This window comes from Dipodomys merriami, unplaced genomic scaffold (genome assembly GCF_024711535.1).
Source record: "Dipodomys merriami isolate MVZ:Mamm:240054 unplaced genomic scaffold, mDipMer1.0.p SCAF_44, whole genome shotgun sequence".
Classification (NCBI taxonomy): Eukaryota; Metazoa; Chordata; class Mammalia; order Rodentia; family Heteromyidae; genus Dipodomys; species Dipodomys merriami.
In genome coordinates this window covers 6,996,103-7,013,625 of record NW_027206002.1, presented here as the reverse complement: position 1 = coordinate 7,013,625, position 17,523 = coordinate 6,996,103, and the positions used below count along the sequence as shown (strand labels likewise).

The window sequence follows — 17,523 nt, the reverse complement described above, 5'->3', positions numbered from 1 at the left end:
GAGGAAGCCGAACCCTTCTCTATAAACTATTTGGTCTCAGGACATCGATGATAGCTGCTGCTCATACAACACTTAAAATACTCACTGGAGATGCTTTTCTGGCTTGCTTTCTCGTAGCACATGGAGACAGGCAGGCAAAGGTTTCTGCTCGATCCTGGGAAGAGAGGGAGAATCCTGTGGCTTTGGGGTCAAGGGTGATTTTGCCCACAATGTAGACAGGAGGGCGCTGGGCCTGGGGCTGTGAGACGTTCTGAGGGGCGCCAGCTGCCGTGAGGCCGACAGGAGCCAAGTACTCCGTTGGGTTTGAAGGCCAGAGGGATCTCCATTCCCTCTCGGCTGGCTCATCACCCTCGCGGGTGCTCCAGGAGCTACGTATAGACTGTGTGAGCAGACGCTGAGCCCAGCCAGCATTCCACGTGTGAGCTGGGAATCCTGGGAAACTGACCTGTGTTTACTTCATGCCTGTTGGGAGTCCAGCTCTGCAGGATCAGGTTTTCTGCACAGGAAAGAAGCCAGGGGGGCGTGGGGCTCTTGGCCACTCGACGTGGGGGAGTGCGTGAAAATGCTAAGCCTCGAGTTTCTCCTGTGTGAAGCAGTCACCCCCGCAGTTAGGAGAGAGGGTGTGCAGAGGTGTCGACTCACGGATGCGGGATGGTGCGTGTCCTCCACTCCACAGAGCTGGAAGCAGAGCCGCCAGAACTCTGGAGACTTGTTATAAAGTCATGGCAAGCAAGCAAGAAAAATAACGTTCAAACTCAGGTTCTCGGGCTCAGAAGAATCACTGTGCCGACGACGTTGAGTTTCTGCTGGTCCTTCAGACTTGGCCACTCAGCCCCTCTGCTCGGATGAGGTTGGCTTCTCTCTCCTCTTCCTCGCCAGCCTCTGGCTACCTCCTGGATCCTTCCTCTCATTCCTCAGCGGACAGGGCTGGCATGGGGCCTCCACAGGCAAGTGTGTGGATTGCTCCCAGAGCGAGTCCTTGTTCTTGAGAAGAGAAAGCAGCTAGTGAAAAAGTAACAAAGGCTACATTTGTGTATTTTGTTTTATGGAGCTGAAAATATCTGGCAAATTGATCCAGTGGGAGTAATAAATACACATTACTTTATCTTGTTCTCCATGTCCTATACCCCTGAGCCTTGATAGAACAACACTACTTAATAGACTTAAAAAAGAGTAATTACACTCATTGGTGGTGTGATTTTTCAGCCCTCCCAGCCCTGCCTGACCTTCTAATTTAGCTCACCGTGTCTAACGAATGCATTTATATTCGTCTTTTATGAAGCATGTACACTGTAAAATTGGCTGTTGAGCCTCTGCAAGCTGTCCTTCCCAGGTTTCCAGGCTGGGCAGGTGGCAGGAGAAGCGACCCCAGCCCTCTCTACACACAGCACGCAGACATGGCGACCCCAGCCCTCTCTACACACAGCACACAGACATGGCGACCCCAGCCCTCTCTACACACAGTACGCAGACGGGGCGACCCCAGCCCTCTCTATACACAGCACGCAGACGGGGCGACCCCAGCCCTCTCTACACACAGCACGCAGACGGGGCGACCCCAGCCCTCTCTACACACAGCACGCAGACATGGCGACCCCAGCCCTCTCTATACACAGCACGCAGACATGGCGACCCCAGCCCTCTCTACACACAGCACACAGACGGGGCGACCCCAGCCCTCTCTACACACAGCACACAGACGGGGCGACCCCAGCCCTCTCTATACACAGCACACAGACATGGCGACCCCAGCCCTCTCTACACACAGCACACAGACGGGGCGACCCCAGCCCTCTCTACACACAGCACACAGACGGGGCGACCCCAGCCCTCTCTACACACAGCACACAGACATGGCGACCCCAGCCCTCACTACACACAGCACGCAGACGGGGCGACCCCAGCCCTCTCTACACACAGCACGCAGACATGGCGACCCCAGCCCTCTCTACACACAGCACACAGACGGGGCGACCCCAGCCCTCTCTCTATATGTCAGCCTCAATGCACAGCATGCAGACATGGCTCCGAACATTTTTTTTATCCTTTATGAAATGTAATAAAAAGTATTTATTCCCTTTTTTTTTTACTTTAAAGCTTTTATACATCCTAGTATTATTTACAGCTAAACATGCAGGCAAAAGATGTGAGTGTTTTTAAAATGATTACTGTTAATGTTTCTGCTTGTCAGAAGTGCTTAAATTTTCCTGCAGTTTGTCTAAAAACTTGGTACTGTTGCCTTTTAAGAACAACACATTTAAAAAGATCTTGCAAGTCAGATTTGCAAACACTGCTGACAGTTTGTGATGAATGATATTGCAAAATTTGCAAGACGTTTGTCATTTTGCAAAGTTGACATATTAAGGAACAGATTAAGAAACTCCAAAACCCCTCTGGAAAATAACCACCCCAAACAAAACCTCAGCCAAACCTTGAACCCAGAGAACACCAGCAGATTCTCACCCCGGTCTTCCCTCAGCCAGTGGAACCTGATGGTTCGCAGTGCATTTTCTCTCGCCATATGGTACCCTCATTACCATACACTAAGAGTCCATATGGGAAACTTGTGAAATGAACTGTATTCATTTTAACTGCCAGATGAGCAGCCTTTTGCTTTGCAAGCCTAGCTTAAGTCATCTGCTGTCTTCGTGTTGTTATGGCAACACGGCACCAATAAAAAATTCTAATCTCCTGTAAGTGATCACAGTACTTTAAGTGCTTGCCCATAACTGCCCTCAAAGGGGCGCGACCAGAGGGCTTCTCCCTGCCCAAAGGAGCCCAAGGGTGGCCAGTCATTGTAGCAGGTGTCAGTAAAGAAGGGAGGGGCAGGGAGTTACCTGTGAATTGTCTGGGCGGGAGGGAGGAAGGATGGATGGATGGATGGATGGATGGAGGGCAGGCAGCCTTTGGGTGGCTGTGAGAAAACCACCGGCAGCCCCTCCGCCAGCCCTGAGCCACTGTCTTCTGCTGGTGCTGCGGAGGGAGCCCGCCGCCACCACAGAGGCGGCATGGCTGGGGCAGCCGCTCCTTCCTCCAGCCAAACCTCCCAGGCTCCGGGAGGCTGCTCGGCCCGCGTGGGGGACGGGGGATTCCAAACACCAGGCTAATTAAGAGTACCTTGAAGTAATGGGAGGCGGCAGCACCATCTTTAACTATAAATCATCTCCACCTCGGCGGGCCGCATGATCTGTTGCCTCTCTGTCGCTCTTGCTGTATTGGAAGTGAATGTTTATAGTCTCAGTTCATCAGCTCACATTAGCCTCATGCTGAATATTTAAACACAGAACAATTTGAACACACCATGGAGGAAGACAGTGACTGCACTTTCATTTGGAACAGCAAGGGCTCATCTAATAATAATTTAGTAAATCAGCCATTTAGTGGCTCGGTTGTACACTGCATTGTGCCAAATATTATTCAGTTCAACTGTACACTTGCAGAAGTGAAATTCAGACACCAAGTCCCAGGGACTGTTCTTGCTCAGTGGAGATGAAACCCCAAATCACCCTCCCTAAAGAGCATTCGTGTTGAGCGATTTATCATAAATACAGAGCTAGGGCAAAATAAAAGCAGAGTTGGCTGTATACCATGTATTCTAATTATGCTTTTATTGTTTTAGTCTTTATGCAAAGACTATCAGTAATTCAAAACCTGCCGCTGCATCAGTGAAAATACAAATCAGAAATCTTTGCCCAACCACATTGCAGCCTCGCAGAAAAAAAGGGGCGACTAAGGGGTTCCCCACAGGGTGAGGGCAAGCCTCCACCCTTAGCTTCCATGCACACTTCCCTCTTGCTCTCTCCCTTTCATCTTTTACATTCATTTACTTAGTCTTTTGGTGCGAGGAAAGGAAACGGTATGACTTGTATTAGTAAACTAAGTAATTACTGTATGAGTTAGCAGTATATCCAGAAATGAAAGTGTCCTTCCCCAAACAATAACATGGAAATCAATACACGTCCCATGGTGTATTCAACTGTTAGGGGGAGGAAAACACACTTGAATTCGATTCCAGGAAACATCCTTTTCGACATTCTCTTGTGACAAACACAAAGTATGGAATGCGGTCCATTTCCCCTCCCTCGTCTACATCTGCCAGAAAACTTACAGGCAAGTTCTAGTTCCTCATTTTGATGATGTACTCAGCCAAGGAACCGAGTAGTCTCTCTTGATTATATGCCTTTTATCTCCACTCGCTTGAAGTTGTGTATAGAGTTCTGTGTGTGTATCAATGTACACACACACAATGCCACACGTACAAGGTTGTAGCTTCATTATAAAGCCATAAGAGCCTCACAAAACTTTTTAGACTTTTTATCTTTGAGTCATTTTGTTAGAAGCGATTCTGCTTATAACGACAGCATCGTTCACTTGGCAATGGGGAGACTCAGGGAGGACAAGTGGTCTGCCCAAGCTCACGCATAGTAAACGGAGCCTGCTGATCTCAGGGTCCTTCACTGCTCTGGTCAGAAGCTCCCCTAGTAATGTATGCGTAGAGCTTCATCTCAAACAGAAGGCTCGAGGCCCAAAACCGACACTGACTACGCAAATGGGACTGCTCGGTCGGGACAATGCTGTGATGGCTGGCTCTGCAGCGACCCTGTTCTACAGAAGGGGAAACCCAGGTGGGTGAGCTGTCAGTGGCAGAGCATGGCTTGGAGCCAGTTCCGCTGGGCCCTAGCGCCAGAGCCTGTGTCCCTCAGCTTGTGGACCGCAGGAGGAGGAGTTCTGAGGAGAGGCACTTTGTGTGAGTGAATCTTCAAGTTCCCCAGGCGTGGGGCTGAGGGAGGGTGGAGAAGCACGCGGCAGCATGGACGGCTGGGGCAGCTCGCAAATGGCTGAGCTAGCAAAAGTGGCGGCCGAAATTACAGAACACTCGCAGACAAAGCTGGAGGGGATGCTTGCTCCCTCCTGCAGCGCCGCTGTGGTCCGAGGCCAGTGAGGAGAGCCAAGCGCTCAGCTCTGGAACTCTTTCAAGTGCTTCTGAAGCACTGGGCTCTCCAGAGAGAACCAGTGTGACCCCCTGCCCCCCGCGCGGGGCACTGAGGGGAATGACTCACTGGCGGATGAAGTGGCAGAAGGCACGAGGAAAACTTCTTTCCAATTCCCGGCCACCATCTTCCTCACCGTGAATTCACCGCAACCCAGGAGCAGAGGCCGCGAGCGCGCCGAGGTCCAAGGCCTGGCGTGCACCTCCAGCCCTGCGGAACACCTCACACACACTCTGCAGTAGTAAGTGCGGCCCCAGAGTCCTCCAGGCCTGAGGACCATCACCCCGCTGCCCCTCATCCACAAGATTCATCTCATAACCCACGCACGATGCTCAACAACTTAGGGCACAGCAACAAACAGATTCTGGCAGGCTTAGGGACAGTCGAGTCCTACTGGATTTATCTCGCTCGACCGCATTTAAGACAGCAATACAACACACACGCACAGCTGCCCCCATGCTGGTGGCTTGTGGCACGTGCACACACACCCACACACATCACACACATGCTCACACACATTGCTCAATGCCTTTCTTTGCTTTTGCTCACTGGTCTTTCTGGATAAAGCTACATATTTATTCCAGTCTTGCCCTAGAGGAAAGGAAGCCACAGCTAAAAGACAAAGAGAAACAGAAGTAGTTAACTTTTGGCTGTGTGTGTGTGTGTGTGTGTGTGTGTGTGTGTATGTGTGTGTGTGTGTGTGTGTGTGTGTGTTTCTAAAAAGCTCAGGCTTTGGTGACTTAAAAGATTTTCCAGGGTAATCTTGACTCAAGGCAGTTTTTGTTTCATGTGTGACTTTACAACCTACCCCTGAAAAAGGCTCCTCTGTCCCTAGCTTTCTTTTTCAGCAGAGTCTTTTATCCTGATCAGAAAGTCGATTTCCAAGGCCACTCGGCAGGACCTAGCGGAGAGCGCTGGTCTTAAACCAGTACAATGAATTGGAATAAGAAGAACCAGCTGGAAGCGGCCAGGCTCCGCTCTGTACCTGGGCACAGGTCACACCCACAAGGGTGCAGACCCCGTTCCTCACTGCATTGGTGGCAGGAAGCGCTGCAGGCTCCCATTCACCAATTACCATGACACCATTTAGAAGAGGCGGCCGGGGGACCAAAAAAAAGAGGAAACCATTGTCGTAACTCTTGCAGGCTCCACAATTCACACTTAACTGCTGACATCTGAAAAGTGGAACATTTTGGTAAAATGAATCAAGTTGTAATGTTTCTTTTATGAGGCCTCCCCCCCATCTCCCCCCCCCTTGCAGGAAGGGAGGCTCAGCACCTCATGGAGCCCAAGCTCGGTTATCCATCATCCCGAAGTTAGCTGTCCGAGCCGCCTTCCCAGAGGTCACGCGATCGAAACGGCAGCTCTTACAACTATATTATTGCTTATGGAACAGTAATTGAGGCACCAGATAAAAATTACCTGGTCTAATAGGCAGCGAACAATTTTCACTCAATAAAATTATAAGCCAAATCATTCATTTCATAACACTCTGGCTAATTTATTTGTTGACCTTTTAATATCTATAGCTCTTCAGTGGTATTAACTGCAACTCAGACAAAATCTCCTGTTCATTTCACTTTCATTGATTTTTTTTCCCATGGAGGCAATAACGGCTGCTTGAAAACAGCCCTTTTTTCTTTGCACTGTAAAAGTCAATCATGTAAGTGAGTGTGTCTTACGTGGATTCAGCTGTGTTAGCTTACAACCTACTTTAATTTCATATGATTCAGAAGTCTCTTACACCCTGTTTGCAACAAAGACAAAGCTTTCTGGGATCCACTAGCTACACAGGGTAATACTATGAGAAGAAGGCTGTTGTCTAACCTGAGCATAACACCAGCTTTAGAATGAAGCCCCTTCTGCGGTTTCTTTGGATTCCACTGTACTGGTGCCTTTTCTTGTAGAAATCACAGTACATTCTCTCAGAATACATAACACCTTCATTCTGGAAATTGCTATTGATGTTGACATGGTTTGCATTTTATTTTTCTTGAAAAACTGGACAACCAGCATTCACTGGCATGTTCCATAGGGTAGAGATGGATTCAGCTGCCTCTTGTTCTATAATAAAATACTATGAAGTCTTTAGATCATAGGGTTGTAAAATGTAATTGTTACACATTTGGCATTTTATGCCTCTCTGGATATATCCACTTGCAACCTACACCTCCTCGACACTTCTTTTAATTTACTCCACAGTGGTCCTTAGCCATAGAGAACACCCCTTTCAAGAGAAATGAGTGTAATCATAGCTACGCTAAGTATACACCATGGGGCTCCTGCGTAACACATGGTTAGAAAGGGGCGTGAGAGGCGTCTGACGATCTGGGGAACCTCTATTTCGAGAAGTTCATACTGCAAGAGAAATGAAGAATGTGAGGAATGTCTCAGAGGATCTGGAACTAAACAATGCCCAAGTGTTGTTTTGGTTTGATTCTCTCCCTCCCTGGCCGCCCTCATTATCCTGATTTCTCAGGATACAGAGGCTACCACTGTGGAATTTTCCATGTGGCTGAATAAACACAAAGGGAACTGGGATATAAAACTACTCTCCACAGGCACACGACTCAGTACAACTAGTATTTGTGGCATTGTACTTCCGGCTCTGTAGGAAAAGAGCTTCTAGAAAGTTCCATTTTTCAGCACTAGGAACATCACTTAAACTTTCAGAAGCACGTGGGGAAATAGCCAGGACTTAAAAGTCTAGTGACATGGAGGAAGTCGGGGCCCGACAGTAAACTCTGGAGTTTTTGTCAGTAATCTCCCAACTCAACTTTGTAATTGATGTGTGTAGTTTCTCTTCTGTTTCCTTCTATTTCCCTCAAAATATTCTGTCTCTCTCGGTAAATCTAAGGCCAAGCAAAGACTGTCCACTCCAACCACTGAGGCAGCCTCAGGCCTTGTTTTTTCGTGCGTTCTTCCCGGGGTCCCAAGATCTAATGCCAAAAGTTGAAAATTAGTGAGGTATTGGTGAGTGGGTCTCTGACAACGTTGAGAGTTGACCCAATGCCCCATGAAAGAAGGAAGTTCAGTTATTTTCTCTATTCATGGGGATCTGAATGAAGTTGAAAAATGGGTCCAAAAGCAACCCGTCCGTCAATCTGCCTCTCTGACCGGTGACTACTAGCTTATTAGCCATCCATTTGAGGTCATGTGCTAACAAGAAGACTCCCACTAATAGGAGGACGGAGGAGCTTGTTCTGTCTGCGTATGTGATGTGACAGGCCGAGCTCCCAAGGCAGCTTCTGTGCACGTATACATTCCTAAGCATTTCTACAGTTAATGAAAAATGATGAACATCAAGACCAACCCTCATGTTGCTAGCGGCCTATATGTTGAGATAATGTCTGTACTGCACACAATGCATTATATTAATCACAAAACACCAGCAGAAGTGAGAGAGCAAGTGCATTTTTTAAAAAAGTGACATTAAGGAAAAAAACCTCTCAATGATCAACAGTTGACCTTTGGGAATTTATATATTGGATTTTAAAAGTCTAGAGCCAAAGGGAACACCAAATTCAAGGGTTCTGCTTTGATTAACCACACCAAATATATGACTGTCCTTTCATTATATAAATTAGCTGTGCACTTTTTTAAAAATCAGCAATGCCATCTCAGAACAAACTGTCCAGCAAGAATCTGTTCTGTGTTAGCTAAGTGTTATGCCAGGGGCTTAGAGAAAGAGATTAAAACCTATCATGTCCTCAATGAGGCCTACAGTCTTAACTAGTCTGACCTACGTTAGATGAGAGGAAAATGATCTGTGGCGTTGCCATGTGCCAGGCTGGGCGGTAGAGATGGCCAGAACTATTTTTCAACAGAATGACAGTGATTAGGAGCTGGTATATAAATGGAATTATTTCTGATAGAATAGGATAATTGTTTACGGTTCGGATTCCGACATTTAACTAGTCTGGGACTGAGTCTCTGCTCAAGCACTCATCAGCTGTGGATACTCAGAGAAAGTCCCCATTTGCCAGGTGGCAATTGGAGCAGTCTGTCTCAGCTAAGAGACTTGTCGGGAAGACCGAATGGGCTCAGGTTCCACCCTGAACATGTGGCAGTTCTTCCTTTCGTTACTGAACCACCACACCTCACCTGGGCATTACTGTACTGCGGTCACCGAGCTTTGAAGGAGTGAAGGCCCTGCAAGTGAGAACGCCGTTCCAAAGAAGGAAAGGCAGAAGGAAGGAGCCAAAAGTCTGTCCTAGACTGAGAGGCCTTGGTTGACAAGAGCCAGGAGCTGTCCTCCCAATGAGTGGAGACAGAAGGCTGAGTAAAGCAGACAGACACGGGGGAAGATATTCTGTGTACAACACTGGAGAGGCCTGCGAGCTGGGGGAGGGGAGAGGAGGGGAGAGGAGAGCATGCCTAGAAAACATCAAAACCTACTCACTAACACATGAGGTGTTTGCCTCATGGTCAAGCTGAGGCTCCTCCTATAACCCACGCAGAATCTCCCCCACATTTTTATACAGATTCATCATATAATGTAGGAGTCCATTTTGATCTATCCCTACATGCATACAATACATTCCAATCATATTTTTATTATGAAGATTCCAAATCACAAGTAAAATATGTAACAATCACCCTTGGACTGTTCTTGGGTCTTAACTCCTCAAGTCTCCCCAATATTTCTGCAGAATCTACAATTTCTTTTTCTTTACAGCCCCTCCCCCCTACCCCCCAACCACCTCACATAAGGATCAACCCCTAGCACCGCAAAGCAGTGAAGTTTAGCCGAAGGTTTGTGGGTGAGAGGAAAGAGACCACCTCGGGATGTGTTGTTAAGAGTCAACATTTTCTGTTTCTTTAAGAGAAAAATGTCTAAGGCCCCAAAAGAAAAATAGTCTGACTCAGAATGTAGACTGACGAACAAACATTGCCTCTTTATGGAGGCTCTGTGGATTTCCAATATTTAAGATAGTGGTATTTGTCTTTATAATTCCCAAATGGGATTTTTTTTTAAATCTAAGGATAGGATTAATTATCTTGGAAGACTCTAATCTCTGTCCTCATGTTTGAAACTGCAAGCCGGGAGACGTTTTTAAACATTATGAAGAGAAGTAAAATCTCTCCTGACAAATGCATTCCTTGAAAAATTGAAATTAGTACTAGCCAAGTGCTCTTCCTTTTCAGAAATGTTAAAATTGAAAATTAGAACTGAAGGATCCTTATAATATACTTCCTTTTAATGCCACTAAAAAGGGGGACTTTAGGAACAATTTTAGAGATAAAAGATTCTGTGAAATATCTCGCTTTTCTCCTTATGGGAAATTTCTTTCTTTTTTTTGAGCATCCTTGGCTCAATCATTTCCTAATGTGAAATTACAGATTTTTCAAATTACCATATAAAACTGCAAAAAAATTACACTTGTGACCACAGGAGAGATAGCATACACTATCAATTTGATTTTAAAAGGCATACATCTTTTATACTACCTGTCATTTTTATAATGCCTTTTACAAATTTAATCAATACATTTTAACATTCTATATACTTTAAGTGCAATATACAATAAATATTCAAGTTTCATCTTAAACGTGCTCTAGCCTTTAAATTGTTAAAACTGCAGTGCCCTTTCAATCTACTTACATAATGTCATAAAATATACATTTCAAGGTAAATGAAGTCAGCTACTTCAATTTAGTCCCTCAAACTGGTAGTAAATGAGAGGTTAACACTATGGTGCCAAACCCATTATAGAGTAAATTTAGCACCTTGGACAGCTCTGTAAAATCTTTATTGCTTTCCTGACCTGCTCGTCATGTTCTGTCTGTGTGTTCAGTGGCTCTCAGCTCTGATTGAAAGGCAATATATTAGATCCCCAACACAAACACGCTTGGGGGCTAGTTCACTGGGAACGTAATGACATGGAGGTGAGAGCAATTTTCTGGTCACCGAAATCCAAGCACCTTGCAGGTCTGTTGCACTAACTCATAGAGGACCCAGAAATGTCCTTTCTCCTTCCCATTTGCACAAATAATGAATAGCAGCTGAACCAGCATTGGCAGCGCTGAACCAAACGGAGGTCTCCTTTACATCTCCAAGTTGCTACAGCAGTGAAGGACATTTTTAAAGGGGTGACCATACCATTAGCTTCTGGGGCAAGAAATGTAGGTTCACTCCCCTCAAATTGAAGATGCTTGGTCTGAAGTGACCCTGTGCTCACAACTAACCTATCTGTGCAGAGGCAAATGCCACGGCCCACCAGTCGTGGGTCAAGAAGACAGCACGGGGCACCCCAGGAGGATGGGGACCCTAGGAGGATCTGACTTCAGGAAATTAGAAGCAAGTGGTGATGAGCTTCTGGTTCTAAAACAGCAAATCATCAAAGATCTATCAAATGACAATGTACATACAAAAGATGGAACTGGTTAGGTTTACAACCCTCCTCCACCAAGAATGTTCTTTGCCCTTCCCTCTAGGCCTTCCCTCCTTCCTGATTCTATCAAATGAGTTAAAAGCAGACTGCTTTAAATCCCCAATGAATGCACTGCAAGAAAACAGTTCAGAAATAAAGTGTCCTAACAACCCCTGACCATGCTCTTGGTTAACAGTACATTTTTTTATCTCGAAGATGAAAAGAAAGAAGAATACTTCCTCACCCAAGCCCAAACAATGGCATAAATATTCATTTGAAGACATCCATGAAGACATCCTAGAAACATCAAATCTTAATAAATAAATGGACTCGCCCCTGTTTGTTCTTCATCCTTCCTGTCAGCCAGATAAAGCCACGAGGTTTTAGTGAATGAAGTCCACGCTGAATTGGTTTGAGGACAGGGTTTAGTGTGCTCACACTGTGGTAAATTATTCGCTGAGGTGGTTGGACAATACTGCAAACTATAGTGGTAAATTATCTTGTAGCTTGCATTAAAAAGTAAAGAAATGATTTCAGATCTATGGGTTCCAACCCCATTGATTATATAATGCTACTTAAGCAAATATTGGAATGGCTTTATAAACAGGATCTAGCAGCTGAAAGCAAGCATAAATGTGTATTGGGAATGGAGAACCTCTCTTTCTCGTTTTTGAGTTTAGGACATTATATATGTCACCAGTCGTTACTGCAGTATGACAACTGTTTTATCTTATATTGTAGAGAACTTAAAATTGAAAAATGCTAATACAGATCTAAAAGCTTGTCACTTCCACAGTTGTTCGTGGATTTTTGAAGAGACTATGGTGACAGCAAAATGAACGCAATTATATCCCTATTTTCTGATCAGCGTCTGCCGTATATGAAAACTGAAGTTTAAACAGCGGGGCTGTGCTTCTCCATGCAGAACTCCACTGTGTAACATGTTGGAAGTTAAGCTTCTGTTGAAACTTTACTAGCAATGAGAAATAGTAAACAAATCCTCTGTAGATCGCTGGGCTCCCACACGTTCACTGTCTGCTAACGCTCCCCTGTCCCTGCGTCAAGCCTCGCTTGGCTCCCTGTCCCGCTCTGGTAGAAAGCAAGAGGAAGGAACAATGATTTATTTTTCTAGTATGAAAAGAATCACCACCATTGGTGATTAGTTATTAGAACTATGCAAGCTAAATGAGTGAGGAAGCCCACCTACATGAGAAGAGGAAGAGATGTCTTTCCTTCCACCAGCAGGCGGGAGTGGAGGGAAAAGATAAACAGAGCAGACATGGCAAAGAACTGCTAGGAGAGGCAGGTGTTGCTGGTCGTGAACAGGGGTGTGTGCAGGCTTCTGGGACAGGCCACTCGTGAGAGTTTATTGCATTGCCCCCTTATATCATGGCAGAGAGAGAGAGAGAGAGAGAGAGAGAGAGAGAGAGAGAGAGAGAGAGAGAGAGAGGGAGAGAGAGAGGGAGAGGGAGAGGGAGAGGGAGAGGGAGAGGGAGGGAGAGAGGGAGGGAGAAGGAGGGAGAGAGGGAGAGAGGGAGAGAGGGAGAGAGGGAGGGAGAGGGAGAGGAAGGGAGAGGGAGGGAGAGGGAGAGGGAGGGAGAGGGAGAGAGAGGGAGAGGGAGAGGGAGGGAGAGAGAGAGGGAGAGGGAGAGAGAGGGAGAAGGAGAGAGAGAGAGAGAGAGAGAGAGAGAGAGAGAGAGAGAGAGAGAGAGAGAGAGAGAGAAAGAAGAAGTTACATGCTTCTAGTAGCTAAAGATTGATTGGAAATCCCTCCAAAATGACCCGTCTCATAAGGTCATGGTTCCCAGAATAAGCAATTAAGGGCAAAATAAACACATCTTAGAGATTCATACCATGCACCAAATGACATCGATTGTGGCAATCTAGTAAATGACCTCAGAATCGTATTCAGCAATAAACATATGAGTGCTTTATCGTGCCTGTGGCATACTATTGAGTGATGTATTTTATCTTTCAGCACCAACAATGTTCACCTTTTGCCTTGATTAAGTGTATATGTGAACAAGGATAAATTGGTGATTTAGCACATTCTGGGGGGTCCCCCAAGCTATGACATTTACAGCTCTGTTTTGGCAAGGGATGGTGGCCACGTGGACAAGATAATGACACTCAGAGGACTGTATCTGCTTTTCTCTTGACAGGAAGTGATTCTCAAAAGGGCTGCCGATCTGGTGGAAGCGCTGTACGGGATGCCACACAACAACCAGGTGAGCCCGCCGCCTCTAGCCTGCGATTCCTCCGCCGAAGAGTGCGGCGCGAGGAAGCCTAAGAACTCCCGAAGCCCTGCACGAGGAAGGCAGATGCGGCACACTGCAGGGCTAGCCCCTCTTTCCCTCTTGGTGAATCTTTTATTCCCTTTCCTATTGACTCATTTTCCCTTCCTGGAAAAAGTACTCCACTTAAAACTCATCTCTACAGGAATGTCCTTCATAAATGAAGAAGAGAGTTGTGTTAATAACTTCTTCCAAAATATACGATGAGGCCAGAATGAACATCTCTATTTCATGGAGGAATTCTGGGTATAGAACTCAGATTGCTTAGGAAATGGAATCTGAGAAATCCTTCAGCCTTTACATGTCCCCTGAGTCTGTGTGCAAGGGACAAAGTCCTGCTGAGACTCGGAGCCCAGGTTGGCACCTTAACAGTCTGTCCTTAATCCCAGCAGGAGCTATGGATGCAGCCTCCTGTTCCTGTGCAAGATGCTTTCTCCCACACATGAACCTCAGAGTTCTTGCTGGCAGAGAAGGCACTCACTATGGTGGCTCATATGCCCACTAGAATGGACTTAAGGGCCAAATGCATGGCATGAATGCATCTCAGCTTTCTCCTTAAGTGAGGTCTTTGCCTTCCTGAGCCTCAGTTTCCTCAGCATAGCATGATATCAGCATAGCAAATGATGATGCTAGCCTCACAGGTGTGTTTGTAGGACACAGCGAGCCACTGAGCGATCTCAGCAGGGTGCCTGGGCCACAGTCAGCTCTATTTGAATAGGGGTGGGGACACCTGAAGGGCTACTCATTTGGTATCTTTCTAGGAAATCATTCTGAAGAGGGCAGCCGACATCGCAGAGGCCCTGTACAGCGTTCCTCGGAATCACAACCAACTCCCAGCCCTCGCCAACACCTCGGTCCACGCAGGGATGATGGGTGTGAACTCCTTCAGTGGACAGCTGGCCGTGAACGTGTCGGAGGCCTCCCAAGCCACTAATCAGGGTCAGGAACTGCTTCCCCTCCCCCTCCGTCCCTGCCCCCTGCCCAATCTCACGCTTCCTCCTCCACTCATTTATTGACCTCGGTGGCTATTCTGCCAAAGGGGCGATCTCTAGTTTGTGTGTTATCACATGTTGCCGTAGGATTTTGTTTCTAGTCTTGAGGTCTGGACGTCTTCATGGAAGGGTGCATGTATTCAGCCATCTCTCTGTTTGACTGTCCACTATAAACCATGAATGACAGAGCACAAAGAGGGTTGGAATTAAAGTTCTGAGGGCCCAAGACCCATCATTCTTGCCCAGGGAATAGGGACCTGTTAACTCCAGGGTACATCTCTTAGATTGGGATTTATTTCTGCTCCCAAATGGTAATTTATAGTCCCTGCATTGCTGCCTCTCACAGCCCTGCTAAGTATTTATGACCCCCTCAGAAATGTGTCTTTTGCTCGCTCCCTATTTTAATCATAGAGCTAGTCCCACCAACCTGTACTCATGAATCACAGGTCCCCTCCCTCTGGGTTGCCGCGAGGGGGCTGTGGACCGGAGACTTCCGGTCTCCCAGCCTCTCGTCGGCCATCCCAACGCCACCCTCACCCTGGGTTTTGCCCCCACCCTCAGGTTTCACCCGTAACTCAAGCAGCGTGTCGCCACACGGGTACGTGCCGAGTACCACCCCTCAGCAGACCAACTATAACTCTGTCACCACAAGCATGAACGGCTACGGCTCTGCTGCCATGTCCAATCTGGGGGGCTCCCCAACCTTCCTCAATGGCTCAGCTGCCAACTCACCCTATGCCAGTAAGTAGATGTGTGTGTCTTGTCCCGCTTTCCCGAGGAGCCCAGCGCAGGCTGCGGGCCCCGTGGACCAACCGTGCTGTCTGAGGAGCCCGGCCTGCGAGGTCCTGCCCCCAACTGCTGCCGCACAGCATCCCCCTTCCCAGCAGCAACAGAGACTGCTGCTAGCCCCCCACACCTCCCCAATGGTCAGAACCTGGCTGGCATCAAGAGTTGTCACAAGAACCTATGCTTGGGGGCAGATGGCAATGCAGAGGTGTGGGCTGCCAGCTTGGACCAGTCCCTGAGGCCTGGGCCACTTCACTTCCTCTGCCAGTCCCGTGTTTCTTATCTGGACGAAGGAGAAGGGACCAGTACTCACCCACCCAGAGCCGGGAGGCAAGCAGCAGGCCTTGCTCACAAGGACTTGTCCTGAGGCCTTGCACAGGAGATGCATGCTCAGAAATCTGAGTCCTAGCCAGGCACCGGTGGCTCATACCTGTAATCCTAGCTACTCAGGAGGCTGAGATCTGAGGATCTCGGTCCAAAGCCAACCCGGGCAGTAAAGTCCACTAGACTCTTATCTCCAATAAACCACCAGAAAACCAGAAGTGGTGCTCTGGCTCAAGTGGTAGAGCGCTGAGGGACAGCGCCCAGGCCCAGAGTTCAAGCCCCACGACCAACAAAAATAAAAAAAAGAAATCTAAGCCATAACTTTATCGAGGAAGGAAAGGAAGTGACCGCAGCGTACTGTAATAGAAGCCAGTCGAAAACTTTAAAATCCTCCTTTAGAAATTCCTCTATGACTATTGTTTATTCTTCAAAAAAAACCCCCTCAACATTATCAAAATACACACTGCTTTTTCTAGCAATATAAAACACTCAAAGACCCAAATAAATACTCTTTTTGTATCCTGTCCCTGTCTTAAGGAAGTTCAGCTTAAAGGATTTGATTGGGTTCAATGTTTAGAACATATTGAAAGAGCCTCAATAAAATGGCATCTTTATATATAAATGTGTACATCGAAAGGGTGGCCCGGTCCCCACGTAGGGTCACTTGGGTTTCCTCTGAGGACTTTCACAGATAACCCAGTCAGATGGGATGCTGTGCGGTCTCTCCTCTATGTCAGAGGTGTTTGTAGAGGGACCAAAGATGTTACATGAAAGAGTAGGCATGAGTTTTTAAAAAGTGCCTTAGCTAAAAACTGTAAAAGATAATGTTGTCTTCCAGGCTAGAAATGTAGGATGAGGTAATCCTTTGAAGGGGGAAAGGTCACTGTTGGCCTTCAAAATAGTTATTCAGAAACCTTGCTGGATGGAATTTTCTGTGTAGGGTGAACTAAATTCTACATTTCTACCTTTCTGGTTTGCACTCAGCAGTGAGTTAGCTGAGCATTTAAAATTGCCCCAAACGGTATGCATACATTATGTGTCTGTGCTCAAGAGAATCAGTGTCTGAGGTCAGTTTCCTATTCGATTTTGATTTATCGAAAGATTGTTTCTCATAGATCTATCATTTTAATATTCATCTATTCAATCAGAAAATGTTTCAATCATGACCTGAAAATTAAAAGGTGGCATTCTTAATTAAATCAATAAACTAATTGCTGTATGGTTGCAATCCAATTTAGGGGCTTGGATTTTTCGCCTTCCCAAGCCCATTCAGATACCCAGCAACTTGGGCCTGAGATTGCATCTGTCAGACTGTGAGACCTGAACATTTAATTTCCATTAATTGATTTCCTCAGTGCTCACAAATATAGCATTAAATTCTCAAACAGGCACTCAGATGGGATGGTTTTATCTGCATAAATGCAAATAAAACAATAAACACAAAGCCCAGCTGATTTGAATTTTTGCTTCTGTAATATTTAATTATTCATAAACCACTCGTGTTGAAAAATTCCAACAGAATTTTAAAAAATAAAATAAGACATTTTACTGGTGGACACACTTTCTGGTATGGGGCTGATAACTAATAATGTTATAACAAATGGAGCTGCTGGAGTATATTTTACCCCTCTCTCTGTTAACCACCCCCCCAAACGCCCCAACTCTAAATACACATAATGATCGCATTTGCCAACGAGATTAATTGCTTTCCTCAGTGAAGCAGCAGAATTTCAAGTCTAGGAATATTTAAAAATCAAACCTC

At 46.4% G+C, this 17,523-nt stretch overlaps 1 protein-coding gene across 6 annotated transcripts in view; it reads left to right on the top strand.

The window, feature by feature from the left end:
* Ebf1 (EBF transcription factor 1) overlaps positions 1–17,523 on the top strand; it is a 415,064-nt gene that overhangs the window by 384,124 nt on the left and 13,417 nt on the right. For all 6 annotated transcript variants that reach the window (XM_069993923.1, XM_069993925.1, XM_069993924.1 and 3 more), the window contains 3 exons: positions 13,528–13,593; positions 14,421–14,598; positions 15,213–15,392. In XM_069993923.1, coding sequence (XP_069850024.1) covers positions 13,528–13,593; positions 14,421–14,598; positions 15,213–15,392 — 424 coding nt within the window. The remainder of the gene's footprint in view (positions 1–13,527; positions 13,594–14,420; positions 14,599–15,212; positions 15,393–17,523) is intronic.